This window comes from Lissotriton helveticus, chromosome 10 (assembly GCF_964261635.1).
Source record: "Lissotriton helveticus chromosome 10, aLisHel1.1, whole genome shotgun sequence".
NCBI classification, from domain to species: domain Eukaryota; kingdom Metazoa; phylum Chordata; class Amphibia; order Caudata; family Salamandridae; genus Lissotriton; species Lissotriton helveticus.
In genome coordinates, this window is record NC_136071.1 from 3,566,129 (window position 1) to 3,584,551 (window position 18,423).

General features: G+C 49.4%; 1 protein-coding gene across 4 annotated transcripts in view; it reads left to right on the top strand.

Moving 5' to 3' along the window:
* Positions 1 to 18,423, top strand: part of IQSEC2 (IQ motif and Sec7 domain ArfGEF 2) — a 359,223-nt gene that overhangs the window by 262,106 nt on the left and 78,694 nt on the right. For all 4 annotated transcript variants that reach the window (XM_078664507.1, XM_078664509.1, XM_078664510.1 and 1 more), the window contains exons 6-8: positions 4,576 to 4,698; positions 7,960 to 8,126; positions 17,770 to 17,909. In XM_078664507.1, the coding sequence (XP_078520633.1) occupies positions 4,576 to 4,698; positions 7,960 to 8,126; positions 17,770 to 17,909 (430 nt within the window). The remainder of the gene's footprint in view (positions 1 to 4,575; positions 4,699 to 7,959; positions 8,127 to 17,769; positions 17,910 to 18,423) is intronic.

Below are 18,423 nucleotides of genomic sequence, written 5' to 3' on the forward strand. Positions count from 1 at the left end.
GTGATGCACGCCCCCTAGAGTGATATTTAAAGAACAATGGTTCTAGTGTGGCCCAAAGGGTCAAAGCAAAAGGGGCACTGTTTTTTTATAAATTAAATTAATTCAAAAGGGAGCCGGAGACAATAGTGAGCTAGTTGAATATTGTCCTGAAGATGAGCAAGAGACAGAGTCTGTCAAGGGTCATGTAGGTCAAGAGATGACAGAGTTGTATCTGAGAAAAACAAATTACGGTGCTCACATAATAAGTAAAAGAAAGCGTGGTGTGCAATAGTGATAGTTGATTTTTTTAAAAGGCATCGCATTGGCAACAATACAGTAGAACTCCATAGATGATTTATACATATTGTGTGGAGTTCACGTTGTGGGGTGGTTGACGGCATTTCGAACCCAATTATTGGGGTTCATCTTCAGGACAATATTCAACTAGCTCACTATTGCCTCTTGCCACATAAAGAGTTTTTTCTTGGCTCGCGCACCAGTCCACCGCCTTTCGATGCCAAACTTTTTACTGCATTTATTACCCCTGAAGGTGTCTTCCATTTTACTCTTCTTCTCTTTGGCTTAGCATCAACTAATAGCGCCTTTCAGCGGATGATGTCTCAAGTGCTGAAAGATCCAGAAAATGTAATCTTTTTCCAAGATGACATCATAGTGTTTAATAAACCTAATATGGCATTGAAAGATATATTTGGGAAAGCTATCCAGCACAGGAATGACATTGCAGAAAGAAAAGTTTAAGCTCTTGAGGAGGAGGTAGAGTACTTAGTGTTCTATCTCTACTGTATGGTCTGGTCAAAGGCAGATCTAGTCAGTGTCATTGAGAATGCCATTTCATCTTCTGCTCAGCTCAGGTCCTTCATGCTCTTAATCAGGTACTATTCTTAGTTTGGGGAGGATTTTGCTGGGACAACACGATTTGCAGATTTTATTGAGGGAAAGAGGGTCTTCTCCTGGTCACTGCACAGAAGAAATCTTTTTAGGCCATTAAGAGGACATAGCAGAAGTGAATGTCTTGATCCTTCTTTATGTTAACAAGAAAATGGTTATTGCAGTTGATGTCACTGCATCAGGTACTTGAGAGTTACTTTCCCAACTGCCGGTCAGCAAAGGGAACTGTCACTTTTGCCTCTTGCTCTCTATTTGAAACTGAAAGCAATTATTCAGGTATCGAAAAGGAGGCAATGGAGTGGGGTACTGAGCATTTCAAAACATATATTTGGGACACAAAGAATATTTGGCATACTGACCATAAACCTTTTCTAAGAATCTTGAAGTCGTATAAAGTCAACAATACTTCTGCCATATTGTCTAGGTTTGCAGCCACATTACAGCTTTTTTCCCATTATGTTGGGTATGAATATAGCACGTTACAAAGCATGCTTTTACTACGCGGTACTTTACAATTCGGTTGTTACAGCAACCGAGTTGTTACTACGCGTGTCATTACAATGCAAGTCGTTTCAACGACTTGCTCTAGGAGGCACGCTGGACTTAGGAATAGTATTAATTACTATTCCTACTCCAGCTTGCGCAACAGCAGGGAAGTTGTTGGATTTAAAATCCACCATATTCCCCGGTGATGCACGCCCCCTAGAGTGATATTTAAAGAACAATGGTTCTAGTGTGGCCCAAAGGGTCAAAGCAAAAGGGGCACTGTTTTTTTATAAATTAAATTAATTCAAAAGGGAGCCGGAGACAATAGTGAGCTAGTTGAATATTGTCCTGAAGATGAGCAAGAGACAGAGTCTGTCAAGGGTCATGTAGGTCAAGAGATGACAGAGTTGTATCTGAGAAAAACAAATTACGGTGCTCACATAATAAGTAAAAGAAAGCGTGGTGTGCAATAGTGATAGTTGATTTTTTTAAAAGGCATCGCATTGGCAACAATACAGTAGAACTCCATAGATGATTTATACATATTGTGTGGAGTTCACGTTGTGGGGTGGTTGACGGCATTTCGAACCCAATTATTGGGGTTCATCTTCAGGACAATATTCAACTAGCTCACTATTGTCTCTTGCTCCCTTTTGAATTAATTTCATTTATAAAAAACAGTGCCCCTCTCTGGGTCACCCCTTTTGCTTTTGTACCCTTTGGGCCACACTAGAACCATTATTCTTTAAATATTCCTTCCAACCCCAGGTTCACATATCGGGGTACCCTTGTCTCCCAAAACCCCGCCCCCTGGAGTAAGTCGTTGAAACGACTTGCGTTGTACTGACTTGCGTGGTAATACGGTCCTTGTAACGACCACGTTGTAAAGCACTGCGTTGTAAAAGTTGCGTAGTAAACGTTGTTTCCCGTTGGGTACATCCCAGGGTGGCATAATGGCTTGGCAGATTGTCTTTTTCGCTTGCCTGATTCAAATGACGTTCAAGAAGAATTTGAGAAAGGAGGGAGTTGGGAGCGTGTCAACTGCTGTTGAAGGCTGAATGATTCTCTGTGTTAAAAAGAGTGGGTTGCAGCCATGAGTAAGTATGATGTCTTGCAGGTGACTGGGGAAATGTTCCAGAAAAGTGCTGGCAGAAAGAATTGTGTTCCAGTTAGTGCAAGGCTGTACTTTAAAGTTTAGGAGGAGCTGACAGAGAACTATGCATTTGTGTGATGTGGGGGAATAATTTGTGTTTGGAATTTCACTGTGATTCTTTGTTTTCTACATTCTTTTTTCTGTTAAGGAAAGGAGATGTGTTGTAGCTTTAAGATATGTCAGCATGTTAAGGTCTATGTATTCAATGCTATTTCCGCCACTAGTCTTGGTTCTTGGTCAGTTGGTACCCAGCTGGCCACTTGGAGACACCACAGGTCAGTTGCCCAATAATGTCTTGTAGTATTTAAGTCATACATACATGATGAGATGTAGCCGAGGCAGATGTAGTTGAGTATAGATGTAGGTTTATTAAGCCATAAGTAGATTTACAAGAAGTATTATGCTGGAACAAGCAGCCCCACCAGGAGCAGCCTCTTAGCTACTCAGCCCATACTCCAACTGCCAACCCTCATACCAGTCACACAAGCATTCCATTCATGTCAATCACACTCACATTCTAACCTGGAACACTCACACTGGCTGAGTAGCTAGATGCAGAGAAGTGCAGTAATATAAACACTAAACCCAGAATACTACACATCCTCTCCCTCTCGAATTGGAAAACAAAAGAGAACCAGAGAGCGAAGAAGAAAACTATCCACAATCAATATACAATAGTAATATGTATCCGTAAACCCAGGGATGAGAAGGACTTCACACCACGAGAGGGTAAACAGACAAAAACCAGGAAAGAAGGAAGAAGGAGACAGCAAATACTAACACTGACACCATCCTCCTCCTTTAATACTGAAGAAAAATAAATGAAATATGAGAGAAGACCTAACATGAAGAAAACGTCTTCACGAAGGTAGACAGTGGCAAATAAAAGCCACTCCTCAAGAGAGGAACTAAGAAAACATGGGATTAACCCAAGAAAACACACGCAGCACGGAAAGGTGCAGCACAATGTGGCAAAACAATTCCACTCCTCATGTGAGGAACACTGAAAAATATGGGGCTACCCATGAACGAAAGTGTTAAAAGGACAAACCCCAAAACACCCGCGGCACGAACAGGTGCAGCACAATGTGGCAAAATTTCCACTCCTCATGATAGGAACTGAGAAAATATGGGGTTACCCATAACCAAAAAGAAGAAGGTGTAACAAGGGACAGGACCCAAGCACACACGTGGCACGAATATGTGCAGTACAATGTGTCAAATCAACACATAGGTAACAAGACATAGAGAAAAATGTGATGCACAGGGCGTCTTACACACTGGACACAAAAGAGAAATTCGCACAGTGCGACATGCACGTAAAAACGTACAACAAGGTGTCCAACACAGGTAGAGAAGGTATAAAGTCCTAAACAAAGACTTAAACCCTATAACCCAGACATAAGGGTTAACATATGGTAAAACCATGAGGGGAAATAGGATCACAACCTAAACCCATCCCATAACAGGGAAACAATGATGCACCAATGAGAGTGCACCCGTAACACACAGACCAAAATTACACTACGTGCGTATCAATAGCGCACAGTCCATAACACACACCAAAGATACCTTCAAAAACCAGCTACATAAAAACAATTTGTATTTCAGCCCATACTCCAACTGCCAACCCTCATACCAGTCACACAAGCATTCCATTCATGTCAATCACACTCACATTCTAACCTGGAACACTCACACTGGCTGAGTAGCTAGATGCAGAGAAGTGCAGTAATATAAACACTAAACCCAGAATACTACATGTCTCCTGCATGTCCTGGTGATGCCCACAATCTATAACACTTCACGGTCACCTTGGTGGGTTAATCAGGTGGATGTGGTGCTGTTTGGCCAAACTTATGTCTTTCATCAAATAATCGTTAAGTAGATCCTTGAGGGTGTGGTCATACAACTTTTGGACTAACTTGTGCACATGATTTAGCTTCTCTATGTGGCATAGAATGTGTCTCTGTGCAGTGAGAGCATACTGGACGCTCGCTTGCGCTCAGGTATTTACTGCCTCCCTCTTGTCTTGTCTTCTCTTTCAGCTGCGTTGTGGATGAGATGGACTTTTCCAACATGGATCTGGACGATGCTCTGCGGAAGTTCCAGGCTCACATCCGGGTTCAGGGCGAGGCTCAGAAGGTGGAGCGACTCATTGAAGCTTTCAGGTGAGGGATTGAAGCGGTCCAGAGGGGCACTATGTGATGCATGCATTACCCAGTCATCACTGGCGGCTGCCGCAGAACACCCGAAAAGGGCTACAGAGGCCCTAGTGTATACGCGACACTAGCAGCAACATCCAAGGAGCTGTACATCTTCAGCTAGTCCAGGTAGGAGTCGTCTTTGAGATTCAGCTATTCTGATGAACTGTGGAAAAAGCACTGCGCCCCCTTTAAAGAGCCCATCCTGTGAATTATGCCTCAAAACCCAAGCAGAAATCATCAAACAGATCACTTTCTGGAATACTTATTTTTGTGAATGTTAGAGGTGCAAAGCTGGGTAAAAAGAGCTGTTCTCTTCACCAGACCGCCTCTTTTCAAGGTGAGCTTCCTTGTGCAAGAAAAAATCAGGGTGCTTTGACCATGAACTAATTATTGAGTTATCACAAACTCAAGTGGGCCTTGGCCTCACCTTGGAGAGTGAACTGTGCATAGAAACCTTGACCTGGAGCCATGTGAAAAAGCATGTCTGATACAATGTGCTTTTCAGCATGGAAAGCCCCCTCAGCTGTGCTAGGGGGGTAGGGGGGGCTCACTGCAGCTCCCACTGTTGGAATTCCCTTTGCCAGGACCCCGCTCTTATTTCCCTTCAGCCCCAACAAGGTTTTGAGTGAAATGCTTGAGTCGGTCTCCGCCGTTGGTACTTACGCAGGCAGCGTTCTACTTTTTTGCTCATGAAACAGGTAATTACTAACTGCAAATGTTTTAGGTGGGAATGCGATTCGTCAATTAGTATAAGAATATGGCCATTGTGGGCCACGGCTTAGCCTTCTGCGCTCTTTAAAGGCGGTCCATTAATCGCTAGAACTTGGTGGACCCATCTTGGGGTGCAGAGGGCAGGACGGTGAATGGATATAGACACAAGGAGGTGGCAAAAGCTGATTTTTTATCAATGGAAGCCTCTGGATCTGCCAGTTGGTCTTTGTCAAGTCCACAGTGAACAGATACCGGGCTCTCCAACATTGTTGCATCATTGCGCCCACCCTTGGCTGTGGGTGGCATCAAACTGAGCTACGTCTGTGCTCTTTCTAAAGTCAACAAAACCTCAAGCTACCATTCGGCTTGAAGAGTAGGAGAAGGTGCAAAGTCCAGGGAAGGGTCCTGGATGGAAAACAACCTTAACAATGCAGTCGTTGTAACAACCACATTGTAATCGCATGCGTTGTAATGTTAGGGTATATATTCGTCAAGGATTCCCTTTTGTAAGATATTGTGTATCTTCCTTTCAGTGTCCGCTCTCCTTACCTCAGTCTGGCACACAATAGTGCCCTGAGTAGTCAGCATATGAGGTTGCCCTAAATTAGTACATCTGGGTAATTCCAAGGGCAAATGCAACCAAATGTTGCTGGGTGTGAGGGGGGTTCCCGTCCTTCTGTTTGGACAGATCTTGCCAATGGGCCAGCAGGGTTTCCGTAGCGGTCAAAGAATCAGTACTTACTCTCCTGGCTGGGACTCCTTTCATTGTGTTTTTTGTCATAATTAGTTTGTTTCATTTGGACCGCAGTAAGATTTTATTTCTCCAAAGACCAGAGAGGGTTTAAATGTTCCTTTAGGGACATCAGTGACTTCCAGGAGGGGCGTAGTGTCTTATTTGTGTTCTTCTTAGTGTTTACGGGACATATCTAAGGATAGACTTGAGTAACAGCTAAACCGTAATCTATATAGTAGGAAACCAATGGATTATGGGATCTGAAAACCCCCCCCAGGTCCACCCCTCCTTGGGGCGGTGCCGCAGTCACAGGGAGAGGACATCGAGTCGCAGATTCACGCGACAGGTGTGTTTCTCCTGGTTCCTGAACATGAAAGAAGAGCACCCGGCTCTTTCCTTGGTGGCCAATGTCAACGGAGAGCTTCGGGGGCCAAGGCTGACCTCTGTCGCTTCGCTGCCTTGTCATCCACATATAGTTCTTCCAGAGAGGTTAATACTCTGATAAGCGGTTCTATTGGATTCACTTGTTCATGGACCCAACAGCACTTGGGTAACTCTCTCCAACGTTGTAAGCAAGAGGCCTGCATCCTCCTCTGGGCGGTACCTTCGCATTACAGAAGAGAGAACATTAGATAAACCCTTGCATTGCCAATGACCCCAGACGGTCGAAGAAGGCTGTGTCTTGTGTGTGTTGATATGAGATGCCTGCTCTGTTTGTGATGCCTCTGTGACCTGCCAGGAAGCCAAGCGATGGCTCCTTGTAGGGCTATTAAATGGAGGCGAAACACTAAGAAAGAGGTGCCTGAGACAGCGCGGGAGAAGGCTCATTAACGTCATCACATGGATCACCAAACCTACCCACAGAGCCTGTTTTGTTTTATTGCATACAACTGACAGTCCACGATTGCAAGAAAAGGCTGAGAGTCTTTCTTCTATGTCCTGGTGTCAATTGATTGAGTCCACGTGTTTCATTTCCAGGGACTTTCATAAGTGCAGCGAAATGTGGACACGAATGTCCGTAATATGAAGACTGATGAGTTGAATTTTTTTTACCCAAAGATTGTTTAACCTAGAAGAGATGGGCACCCCAAGAACATTCAACCGCAGCGTGTGGCTTCTCTCACACTTTAATGATAAAGATGTTTGTTTGTGTTCTTTTACACCATCCTTTCCATCTGAGAGGAGGAGACTGTGTCGTGTCCGCCTCCGAAGCCCCTTGACCACTATTTGTGTCCTGTCCATGTTCACTTTCATGTTTCCCACTCGCTTTTGTTCGGTAACTGCTTCACAGCCCGGCCTAGGGTCTGTTTCCCTCTCACTGGGCCTCCCCTCTCCTTCTTTATAGCCTGTGTGTGTTTCCATGTGTGTATGTTTCTGTGTGTCCAGCCTAGGGTTCTTGTCCTCACCGGGCTTCCGCTCTCCTTCCTTACAGCCAAAGTGTGTCCGTGTGTCTCCTGTGTCTGTCTCCAAGCCTAGGGTCCCTGTCCCCCTCACTGTGCCTCCCTCTCCATTCTTACAGCCAGAGTGTGTCTGTGTGTGTCCTGTGTGTGTGTGTGTTTGTGTGTGTGTGTGTCAGTCTGTCTCTGTGTGTGTGTGTGTCCCAGCCTAGGGTCCATGTCCTTCTCACTGTGCCTCCCTCTCCTTCCTTACAGCCAGAGTGTGTCTGTGTGTGTGTGTGTGTGTGTGTGTGTGTGTTTGTGTCCTATGTGTGTGTGTGTGTGTGTGTGTTCCAGCCTAGGGTTCATGTCCTTCTCACTGTGCCTCCCTCTCCTTCCTTACAGCCAGAGGTACTGTGTGTGCAACCCAGCCTTGGTTCGGCAGTTCCGTAATCCTGACACCATCTTCATCCTCGCCTTCGCCATCATCCTGCTGAACACGGACATGTACAGCCCCAGCGTGAAGGCGGAGCGCAAGATGAAACTGGATGACTTCATCAAGAACCTGCGAGGTGAGACCACGGAACCCTGGACCGAACCTGAGACAGACACACAACAGGCCCCGACCCTAGAGCACAGACCTCAAGCATCAATGCACATACTGAACCCTGCCCTGAACCTGACACACACACACAACGGGGCCGGACCCTAGAGCACAGACCTCAAACATCACTGCACATACTGAACCCTGCCCTGAACCTGACACACACACACAACGGGGCTGGAGCCTAGAGCACAGACCTCAAACATCAACGCACATACTGAACCCTGCCCTGAACCTGACACACACACAACGAGCCCGGACCCTAGAGCACAGACCTCAAACATCACTGCACATACTGAACCCTGCCCGAACCTTAGACACACACACAACGGGGCTGGAGCCTAAAGCACAGACCTCAAACATCAACGCACATACTGAACCCTGCCCCGAACCTGAGACAGACACAACGGGCCCGGACCCTAGAGCACAGACCTCAAACATCAACGCACATACTGAACCCTGCCCCGAACCTGAGACAGACACAACGGGCCCGGACCCTAGAGCACAGACCTCAAACATCACTGCACATACTGAACCCTGCCCGGAACCTGACACACACACAACAAGCCCGGACCCTAGAGCACAGACCTCAAACATCAACGCACATACTGAACCCTGCCCTGAACCTGAGACAAACACACAACGGGACCGGACCCTAGAGCACAGACCTCAAACACCACTGCACATACTGAACCCTGCCCTGAACCTGAGACAGACACACAACGGGGCTGGAGCCTAGAGCACAGACCTCAAACATCACTGCACATACTGAACCCTGCCCTGAACCTGACACACACACACAATGGGGCTGGAGCCTAGAGCACAGACCTCAAACATCACTGCACATACTGAACCCTGCCCGAACCTGAGACAGACACACAATGGGGCCCGGACCCTTGAGCACAGACCTCAAACATCAACGCACATACTGAACCCTACCCTGAACCTGAGACAAACACAACGGGGCTGGAGCCTAGAGCACAGACCTCAAACACCACTGCACATACTGAACCCTGCCCGAACCTGAGACACACACACAACGGGGCTGGAGCCTAGAGCACAGACCTCAAGCATCAACGCACATACTGATCCCTGCCCCGAACCTGACACACACACACAACGGGACCGGACCCTAGAGCACAGACCTCAAACACCACTGCACATACTGAACCCTGCCCTGAACCTGAGACAGACACACAACGGGCCCGGACCCTAGAGCACAGACCTCAAACATCACTGCACATACTGAACCCTGCCCGAACCTGAGACAGACACACAATGGGGCCCGGACCCTTGAGCACAGACCTCAAACATCAACGCACATACTGAACCCTGCCCTGAACCTGACACACACACACAACGGGGCTGGACCCTTGAGCACAGACCTCAAACATCAACGCACATACTGAACCCTGCCCTGAACCTGACACACACACACAATGGGGCTGGAGCCTAGAGCACAGACCTCAAACACCACTGCACATACTGAACCCTGCCCTGAACCTGAGACAGACACACAACGGGCCGGACCCTAGAGCACAGACCTCAAACACCACTGCACATACTGAACCCTGCCCTGAACCTGAGACAGACACACAACGGGCCGGACCCTAGAGCACAGACCTCAAACATCACTGCACATACTGAACCCTGCCCTGAACCTGACACACACACACAACGGGCCGGACCCTAGAGCACAGACCTCAATCATCAACGCACATACTGAACCCTGCCCTGAACCTGAGACAGACACACAACGGGCCGGACCCTAGAGCACAGACCTCAAACATCAACGCACATACTGAACCCTGCCCGAACCTGAGACAGACACACAACGGGCCGGACCCTAGAGCACAGACCTCAATCATCAACGCACATACTGAACCCTGCCCTGAACCTGAGACAGACACACAACGGGCCGGACCCTAGAGCACAGACCTCAAACATCAACGCACATACTGAACCCTGCCCGGAACCTGAGACAGACACACAAGGGCCGGACCCTAGAGCACAGACCTCAAACATCACTGCACATACTGAACCCTGCCCGAACCTGAGACAGACACACAACAGGCCGGACCCTAGAGCACAGACCTCAAACATCACTGCACATACTGAACCCTGCCCCGAACCTGAGACAGACACACAACAGGCCCGGACCCTAGAGCACAGACCTCAAACATCAACGCACATACTGAACCCTGCCCTGAACCTGAGACAGACACACAATGGGCCCGGACCCTAGAGCACAGACCTCAGACACCACTGAATATGTTCAGCCCTGACTAAGCCCGACACAGAGAACAGGGCCTGGACCCCAAAGCACACAGATATCTCGCTATCCGAAACCACTACACATACTCAACTCTGGACCGAACCGGAGACACAGAACAGGGCCTGGACCCTGAAGCACACATCTCAAACATCACCGCACATGCTGAGCCCTGCTCAAAACCCAAAGCACAAAACCGAGCCGGGACCCCAGGACACACAGTTTTTCAACGTGAATCGTTTTCTGGATTCACATGCTGTGCATTATTCCGCCATCTAGTGGTTGGGTCCGGAATTGTCTTATTTTTGTTTTTGTTTTGTTCGCTGTCGATCAACATTTGGTGCCAGGTACCTCCCCTGTGTGACTTCAAACGGTGTCCTGGAGGTCTACGTGCGTGGTAGCCGTCTTCTCCTCAGGTTCTTTTTTCCGCCGTTGGGTCTGGAAGCAAGTCGGGAAGCTCCAAATAATTTTTTGAGATTTTGCCCAAAACATCAAGAACTCCGAATAAAAAGTCTACTGTAAAGATCATCTCTCATCGACGTCATAACCGGAGAGAAGATCACAGTTCCGGCAAAGCTCCCGGACATATACCACAGAGGACCTCATCGGTCCACAAATGGCGAGGTAGGGGACATGGAAAACACCCCTTTCCAATTTTGTCCCAAGTGCCACCACAAATTCGCTCAACGCGATCCGCATGACGCCTGTAACCTCTGCCTTCCCGAAGAAAACGAGGACAAAGACTGTGAGGCCTACGCGGAGTTTCTGACGAAAACTCTAAGAACACGCTGTGAGCAGAGAGAGGCTCACTATGCCATAATGTCGCAGACAGTTAAGAAGACGCCCCTCAAATGTTCTGGGTTTCTCCAGCGACGAGGACGAACATGGAGTGCCAGCAGAATCGGCGCATTGGGGGTTGTACGTCGAAATTCAAGAAAGGCACCCAAAAAAAGATGAGCGAGCCAACGAAGAAGATGGATAAGGTAAAACACCACACACATCCGTCCGAACCGAAGGGCCACAAGCACAAGGCGCAACTCAAGGCAGCCCCGATGTCAAGCAAAAAGGTGATCGAAGGTCAGCCGTGATCGAAAGAACCACACGAAACCCAATCAAAGGTTACAGAGGAGGTAAAATTGCATAGGACACCAAAACAGAGGGTCGAAGCTGAACCCACAAAGAAGTGCGCCACGACGTCGAAGAAGGACACAGGTGCTAGCAAAAAGAGAAAATCCCCGGCCTCCGACGCCGAGCGAGCCCTCAAGGTTGAAAGAAAGAGGAAAAGGCTCGAAGAGGAGATGACAGCTATTCTTCAAAAGAAGAAATAGTTTGACGAATCCCTAAAGGATTTCCGAATCCCAAACACACCGGTCTTCGTACAAAGGAACGTTCCGGTTGCCAAACCAGAGAACATCGTGGCCGAAGATGTGGAAGACGCCGAAGGAGGAAAAGATTATATTTTCGAAACACCTCCCACACCAGAACCTCGAGATGAAGAGCACGAGGAATACGAAAACCTCCCTGACGAGGATAAAATCTCAAAAATATTCGAGGATATGTGGAACGAACTCGACGCCGAAAGCCCAGAAGAAGAGATATGCAGTTATCATTCGAGGGCTTCGCCTCCAGACGACATAACATTTTATAATGTCATAGTCAAGAGGGCAGCAGACCGGTTCGGAGTCACCCTCGAGGAAAAGAAAGGAGACACATGTTTCCTATTAGAAACCCTGGCCCCTGCCACTAAGGGATTTCAGTGCCGACCAATGCTTTCCAGTATCCTGGATCAAGGCAAAGAAGCCTTCAAGGAACCAGCCTCAAGCAAGGGAATAACACCCAGAGTGGAGAAAAAATACAAGGCCTCCTGAAAGGATCCAGGGAAACACAGTGCCAGACTCCATCATTGTCACCACAGCCAGGAGGAGAGCCAAAGCTGTCTCCAATACCAGGCCTCTGCCAGAAAAGGAGAGTAAAAGAATGGACATGGTGGGGAGGAAGATGGAAAAAGAAGCAGCTACGCAATGGCGTATTGCTATTTCTAATGCCTTGCTGGATAGATATGGCCACCAACAGTGGGAAGACATAGAAGAGCTTCTTAACAAGCTACCAGAAGAAGACAAAAGGAGAGCAAAATCCATCGTCCAGGAGGGCAAGAACGTAGCAAACACTTGCCTTAGGTCAGCTCTCGGCGCTGCAGACACGGCCAGCAGGCAGATGTGCACAAGTACCATCCTGAGAAGACATGCCTGGCTCAGGATATCAAGTTTCAAGCAGGAAGGTCAAACTTCCATCATCAACCGGCCATTCACAGGAGACGCCCTCTTCGGGAACGAGGTCGATGAGTCTCTGCAACAGATTAAAGAAGATAATGAAACGGCAAGGGCGATGGGAGCCCAACAGCAGAGAGGTTTGTTTAAAAGAGGTGGTTTCAATAGCAAGAAATCCACAGGAAGAGGCACATTTAACCAGGGACAACAAATGACACAACAGCCACAACCTCAGGGCTCGACACAACAAACAGGACAGCAATCAAGCTACCAAGGTTGGCAGCAACAGCAAAGGCAGCCCTTTCGAGCAAGAGGCAAAGGCCAAACCTCAAGAGGAAAAGGAAACGGGTCTAACTTACTCATTTGCAAAAAAGGACCCACACAGAACACCAGTGGGGGGAAGAATATCCTTTCACCTCAAACAATGGCAAAACATCACAACAGACAATTGGATATGAGGCTCCCGTGGGAGTAGAACTGAGCAGTTATCACTAGCCGCCATAGGTGGGTGCAGTGCCCCGCCGGCCACATACTGGGCTCTACGTCTGACCCGCTGCACACACTGAGCTCTACGTCTGACCCGCTGCACACACTGAGGTCTACGTCTGACCCGCTGCACACACTGAGCTCTACGTCTGACCCGCTGCACATACTGAGCTCTACGTCTGACCAACTGCACACACTGAGCTCTACGTCTGACCCACTGCACACACTGAGCTCTACGTCTGACCCGCTGCACACACTGGGCTCTACGTCTGACCCACTGCACACACTGGGCTCTACGTCTGACCCACTTCACATACTGAGCTCTACGTCTGACCCGCTGCACACACTGAGCTCTACGTCTGACCCACTGCACACACTGAGCTCTACGTCTGACCCACTTCACATACTGAGCTCTACGTCTGACCCACTGCACACACTGAGCTCAACGTCTGACCCACTTCACATACTGAGCTCTACGTCTGACCCGCTGCACACACTGAGCTCTACGTCTGACCCACTGCACATACTGAGCTCTACAACTGACTCACTGCACATACTGAGCTCTACGTCTGACCCACTGCACATAATGAGCTCTACGTCTGACCCACTGCACATACTGAGCTCTACGTCTGACCCACTGCACCTACTTAGCTCTACGTCTGACCCACTGCACACACTGAGCGCTACATCTGACCCACTGCACATACTGAGCTCTACGTCTGACCCACTGCACATACCGAGCTCTACAACTAACCCACTGCACATACTGAGCTCTACGTCTGACCCACTGCACACACTGAGCTCTGACTCCACCCCACTGCACACACTGAGCTCTGACTCCACCCCACTGCACACACTGAGCTCTACGTCTGACCCGCTGCACATACTGAGCTCTATGTCTGACCCGCTGCACACACTGAGCTCTGACTCCACCCCACTGCACACACTGAGCTCTACGTCTGACCCGCTGCACATACTGAGCTCTACGTCTGACCCACTGCACACACTGAGCTCTGACTCCACCCCACTGCACACACTGAGCTCTGACTCCACCCCACTGCACACACTGAGCTCTACGTCTGACCCGCTGCACACACTGAGCTCTACGTCTGACCCACTTCACATACTGAGCTCTACGTCTGACCCACTGCACACACTGAGCTCTACGTCTGACCCACTGCAGATACTGAGCTCTACGTCTGACCCACTTCAGATACTGAGCTGTGAATCAGACCCACTTCACATACTGAGCTCTACGTCTGACCCACTTCACATACTGAGCTCTACGTCTGACCCACTGCACATACTGAGCTCTACGTCTGACCCACTGCACACGCTGAGCTCTACGTCTGACCCACTTCAGATACTGAGCTGTGAATCAGACCCACTTCACATACTGAGCTCTACGTCTGACCCACTTCACATACTGAGCTCTACGTCTGACCCACTGCACATACTGAGCTCTACGTCTGACCCACTGCACATACTGAGCTCTACATCTGACCCACTGCACACGCTGAGCTCTACGTCTGACCCACTTCACATACTGAGCTCTACGTCTGACCCGCTGCACACACTGAGCTCTACGTCTGACCCACTGCACACACTGAGCTCTACGTCTGACCCACTTCACATACTGAGCTCTACGTCTGACTTGCTGCACACACTGAGCTTTACGTCTTACCCGCTGCACACACTGAGCTCTACGTCTGACCCACTGCACACACTGAGCTCTACGTCTGACCCACTTCACATACTGAGCTCTACGTCTGACCCGCTGCCCACACTGAGCTCTACGTCCGACCCACTGCACATACTGAGCTCTACAACTGACTCACTGCACATACTGAGCTCTACGTCTGACCCACTGCACATACTGAGCTCTACGTATGACCCACTGCACACACTGAGCTCTACGTCTGACCCGCTGCACCTACTTAGCTCTACGTCTGACCCACTGCACACACTGAGCTCTACGTCTGACCCGCTGCACACACTGAGCTCTGACTCCACCCCACTGCACACACTGAGCTCTACGTCTGACCCGCTGCACATACTGAGCTCTACGTCTGACCCACTGCACCTACTTAGCTCTACGTCTGACCCACTGCACACACTGAGCTCTACGTCTGACCCGCTGCACACACTGAGCTCTGACTCCACCCCACTGCACACACTGAGCTCTACGTCTGACCCGCTGCACATACTGAGCTCTACGTCTGACCCACTGCACACACTGAGCTCTGACTCCACCCCACTGCACACACTGAGCTCTGACTCCACCCCACTGCACACACTGAGCTCTACGTCTGACCCGCTGCACACACTGAGCTCTACGTCTGACCCACTTCACATACTGAGCTCTACGTCTGACCCACTGCACACACTGAGCTCTACGTCTGACCCACTGCAGATACTGAGCTCTACGTCTGACCCACTTCAGATACTGAGCTGTGAATCAGACCCACTTCACATACTGAGCTCTACGTCTGACCCACTTCACATACTGAGCTCTACGTCTGACCCACTGCACATACTGAGCTCTACGTCTGACCCACTTCACATACTGAGCTCTACGTCTGACCCACTGCACATACTGAGCTCTACGTCTGACCCACTGCACATACTGAGCTCTACATCTGACCCACTGCACACGCTGAGCTCTACGTCTGACCCACTTCACATACTGAGCTCTACGTCTGACCCACTGCACACACTGAGCTCTACGTCTGACCCACTGCAGATACTGAGCTCTACGTCTGACCCACTTCAGATACTGAGCTGTGAATCAGACCCACTTCACATACTGAGCTCTACGTCTGACCCACTTCACATACTGAGCTCTACGTCTGACCCACTGCACATACTGAGCTCTACGTCTGACCCACTGCACACGCTGAGCTCTACGTCTGACCCACTTCAGATACTGAGCTGTGAATCAGACCCACTTCACATACTGAGCTCTACGTCTGACCCACTTCACATACTGAGCTCTACGTCTGACCCACTGCACATACTGAGCTCTACGTCTGACCCACTGCACATACTGAGCTCTACGTCTGACCCACTGCACACGCTGAGCTCTACGTCTGACCCACTTCACATACTGAGCTCTACGTCTGACCCGCTGCACACACTGAGCTCTACGTCTGACCCACTGCACACACTGAGCTCTACGTCTGACCCACTTCACATACTGAGCTCTACGTCTGACTTGCTGCACACACTGAGCTTTACGTCTGACCCGCTGCACATACTGAGCTCTACGTCTGACCCACTGCACCTACTTAGCTCTACGTCTGACCCACTGCACACACTGAGCTCTACGTCTGACCCGCTGCACACACTGAGCTCTGACTCCACCCCACTGCACACACTGAGCTCTACGTCTGACCCGCTGCACATACTGAGCTCTACGTCTGACCCACTGCACACACTGAGCTCTGACTCCACCCCACTGCACACACTGAGCTCTGACTCCACCCCACTGCACACACTGAGCTCTACGTCTGACTTGCTGCACACACTGAGCTTTACGTCTGACCCGCTGCACACACTGAGCTCTACGTCTGACCCACTGCACACACTGAGCTCTACGTCTGACCCACTTCACATACTGAGCTCTACGTCTGACCCGCTGCACACACTGAGCTCTACGTCTGACCCACTGCACATACTGAGCTCTACAACTGACTCACTGCACATACTGAGCTCTACGTCTGACCCACTGCACATACTGAGCTCTACGTATGACCCACTGCACATACTGAGCTCTACGTCTGACCCACTGCACCTACTTAGCTCTACGTCTGACCCACTGCACACACTGAGCTCTACGTCTGACCCACTGCACATACTGAGCTCTACGTCTGACCCACTGCACATACTGAGCTCTACGTCTGACCCACTGCACACACTGAGCTCTGACTCCACCCCACTGCACACACTGAGCTCTGACTCCACCCCACTGCACACACTGAGCTCTACGTCTGACCCGCTGCACATACTGAGCTCTACGTCTGACCCACTGCACATACTGCGCTCTGACTCCACCCCACTCCTCATACTGAGCTCTGACTCCATCCCACTGCTCATACTGAGCTCTGACTCCACCCTACTGCTCATACTGAGCTCTGACTCCACCCCACTGCTCATACTGATCTCTGACTCCACCCCACTGCTCATACTGAGCTCTGACTCCACCCCACTGCTCATACTGAGCTCTGACTCCACCCCACTCCTCATACTGCGCTCTGACTCCACCCCACTGCACATACTGAGCTCTAACTCCACCCCACTGCACCACCTGCGCTGACTCAACCCCACTGCGCATACAGAGACCACTTTCTCTTACTCGTGCAATATCCCCTGACTGTACAGCCATTATATTCATTAATGCCTTCTTCGGTCGGTAATGCACTTTCCTCTGAATGGATAGGTATACTGCCATCTTTACCTTCAGTCACACCTGCTTTTCTGTTGCTCTAGTATTAACTTTAGGCCTGTGCATTAAATGCTGCCCCGTGTGGTTAGCAGTGTGCCATATCTGTACTTTCATTAACCCCTTCGCACCTCTACCCCTCCAGGAGTCGACAATGGGCAGGACATTCCTCGGGATCTCTTAGTGGGTATCTACCAACGGATCCAGAACCGAGAGCTGCGAGCGAACGATGACCACGTCTCCCAGGTCCAGGCTGTGGAGAGGATGATCGTTGGCAAGAAGCCGGTAAGGTCCGGAGCCATACTGGCCCATTTTGACTTTCAAGAGCCCCCTGGCATTAGCGTCAAAAGAGCTGTTTAGGCCTCTGGCGAGAGCAGTTGGCCGGACCCTGCTAGTTTGCTTCGTCCTTATTCCTGACCTGTTATATTACTTCAGTCTGATTCCCCCAGATCACGGCCACCCCACGGTCACCCCACGTCTCCACTTATGGTTCCCATTTATGCCCAATTCATGGTCTTTTCTTCACTTTTTGGCTTCTAGCTTTTCTCATCTCACCTTTTATGCTCTCTTTACATTCATTTCCCTCTCACACTTATTCTTTTTACTCCTGTATCAAGTTGGTTACTATCCTTTCTCTTTTTACACCCTCACTTCTTTCCCTTCCTACTTGTCTGTTCTTGCTCCTTGCTTATGCTGCTGTTGTAACTTCCTAGTACTCTCTGGGCCCGATTCACAGAACTAACTTAAGACAAAATCCGAAACGTACTACTTTTGGTATTCACAGAATGGATTTACGACT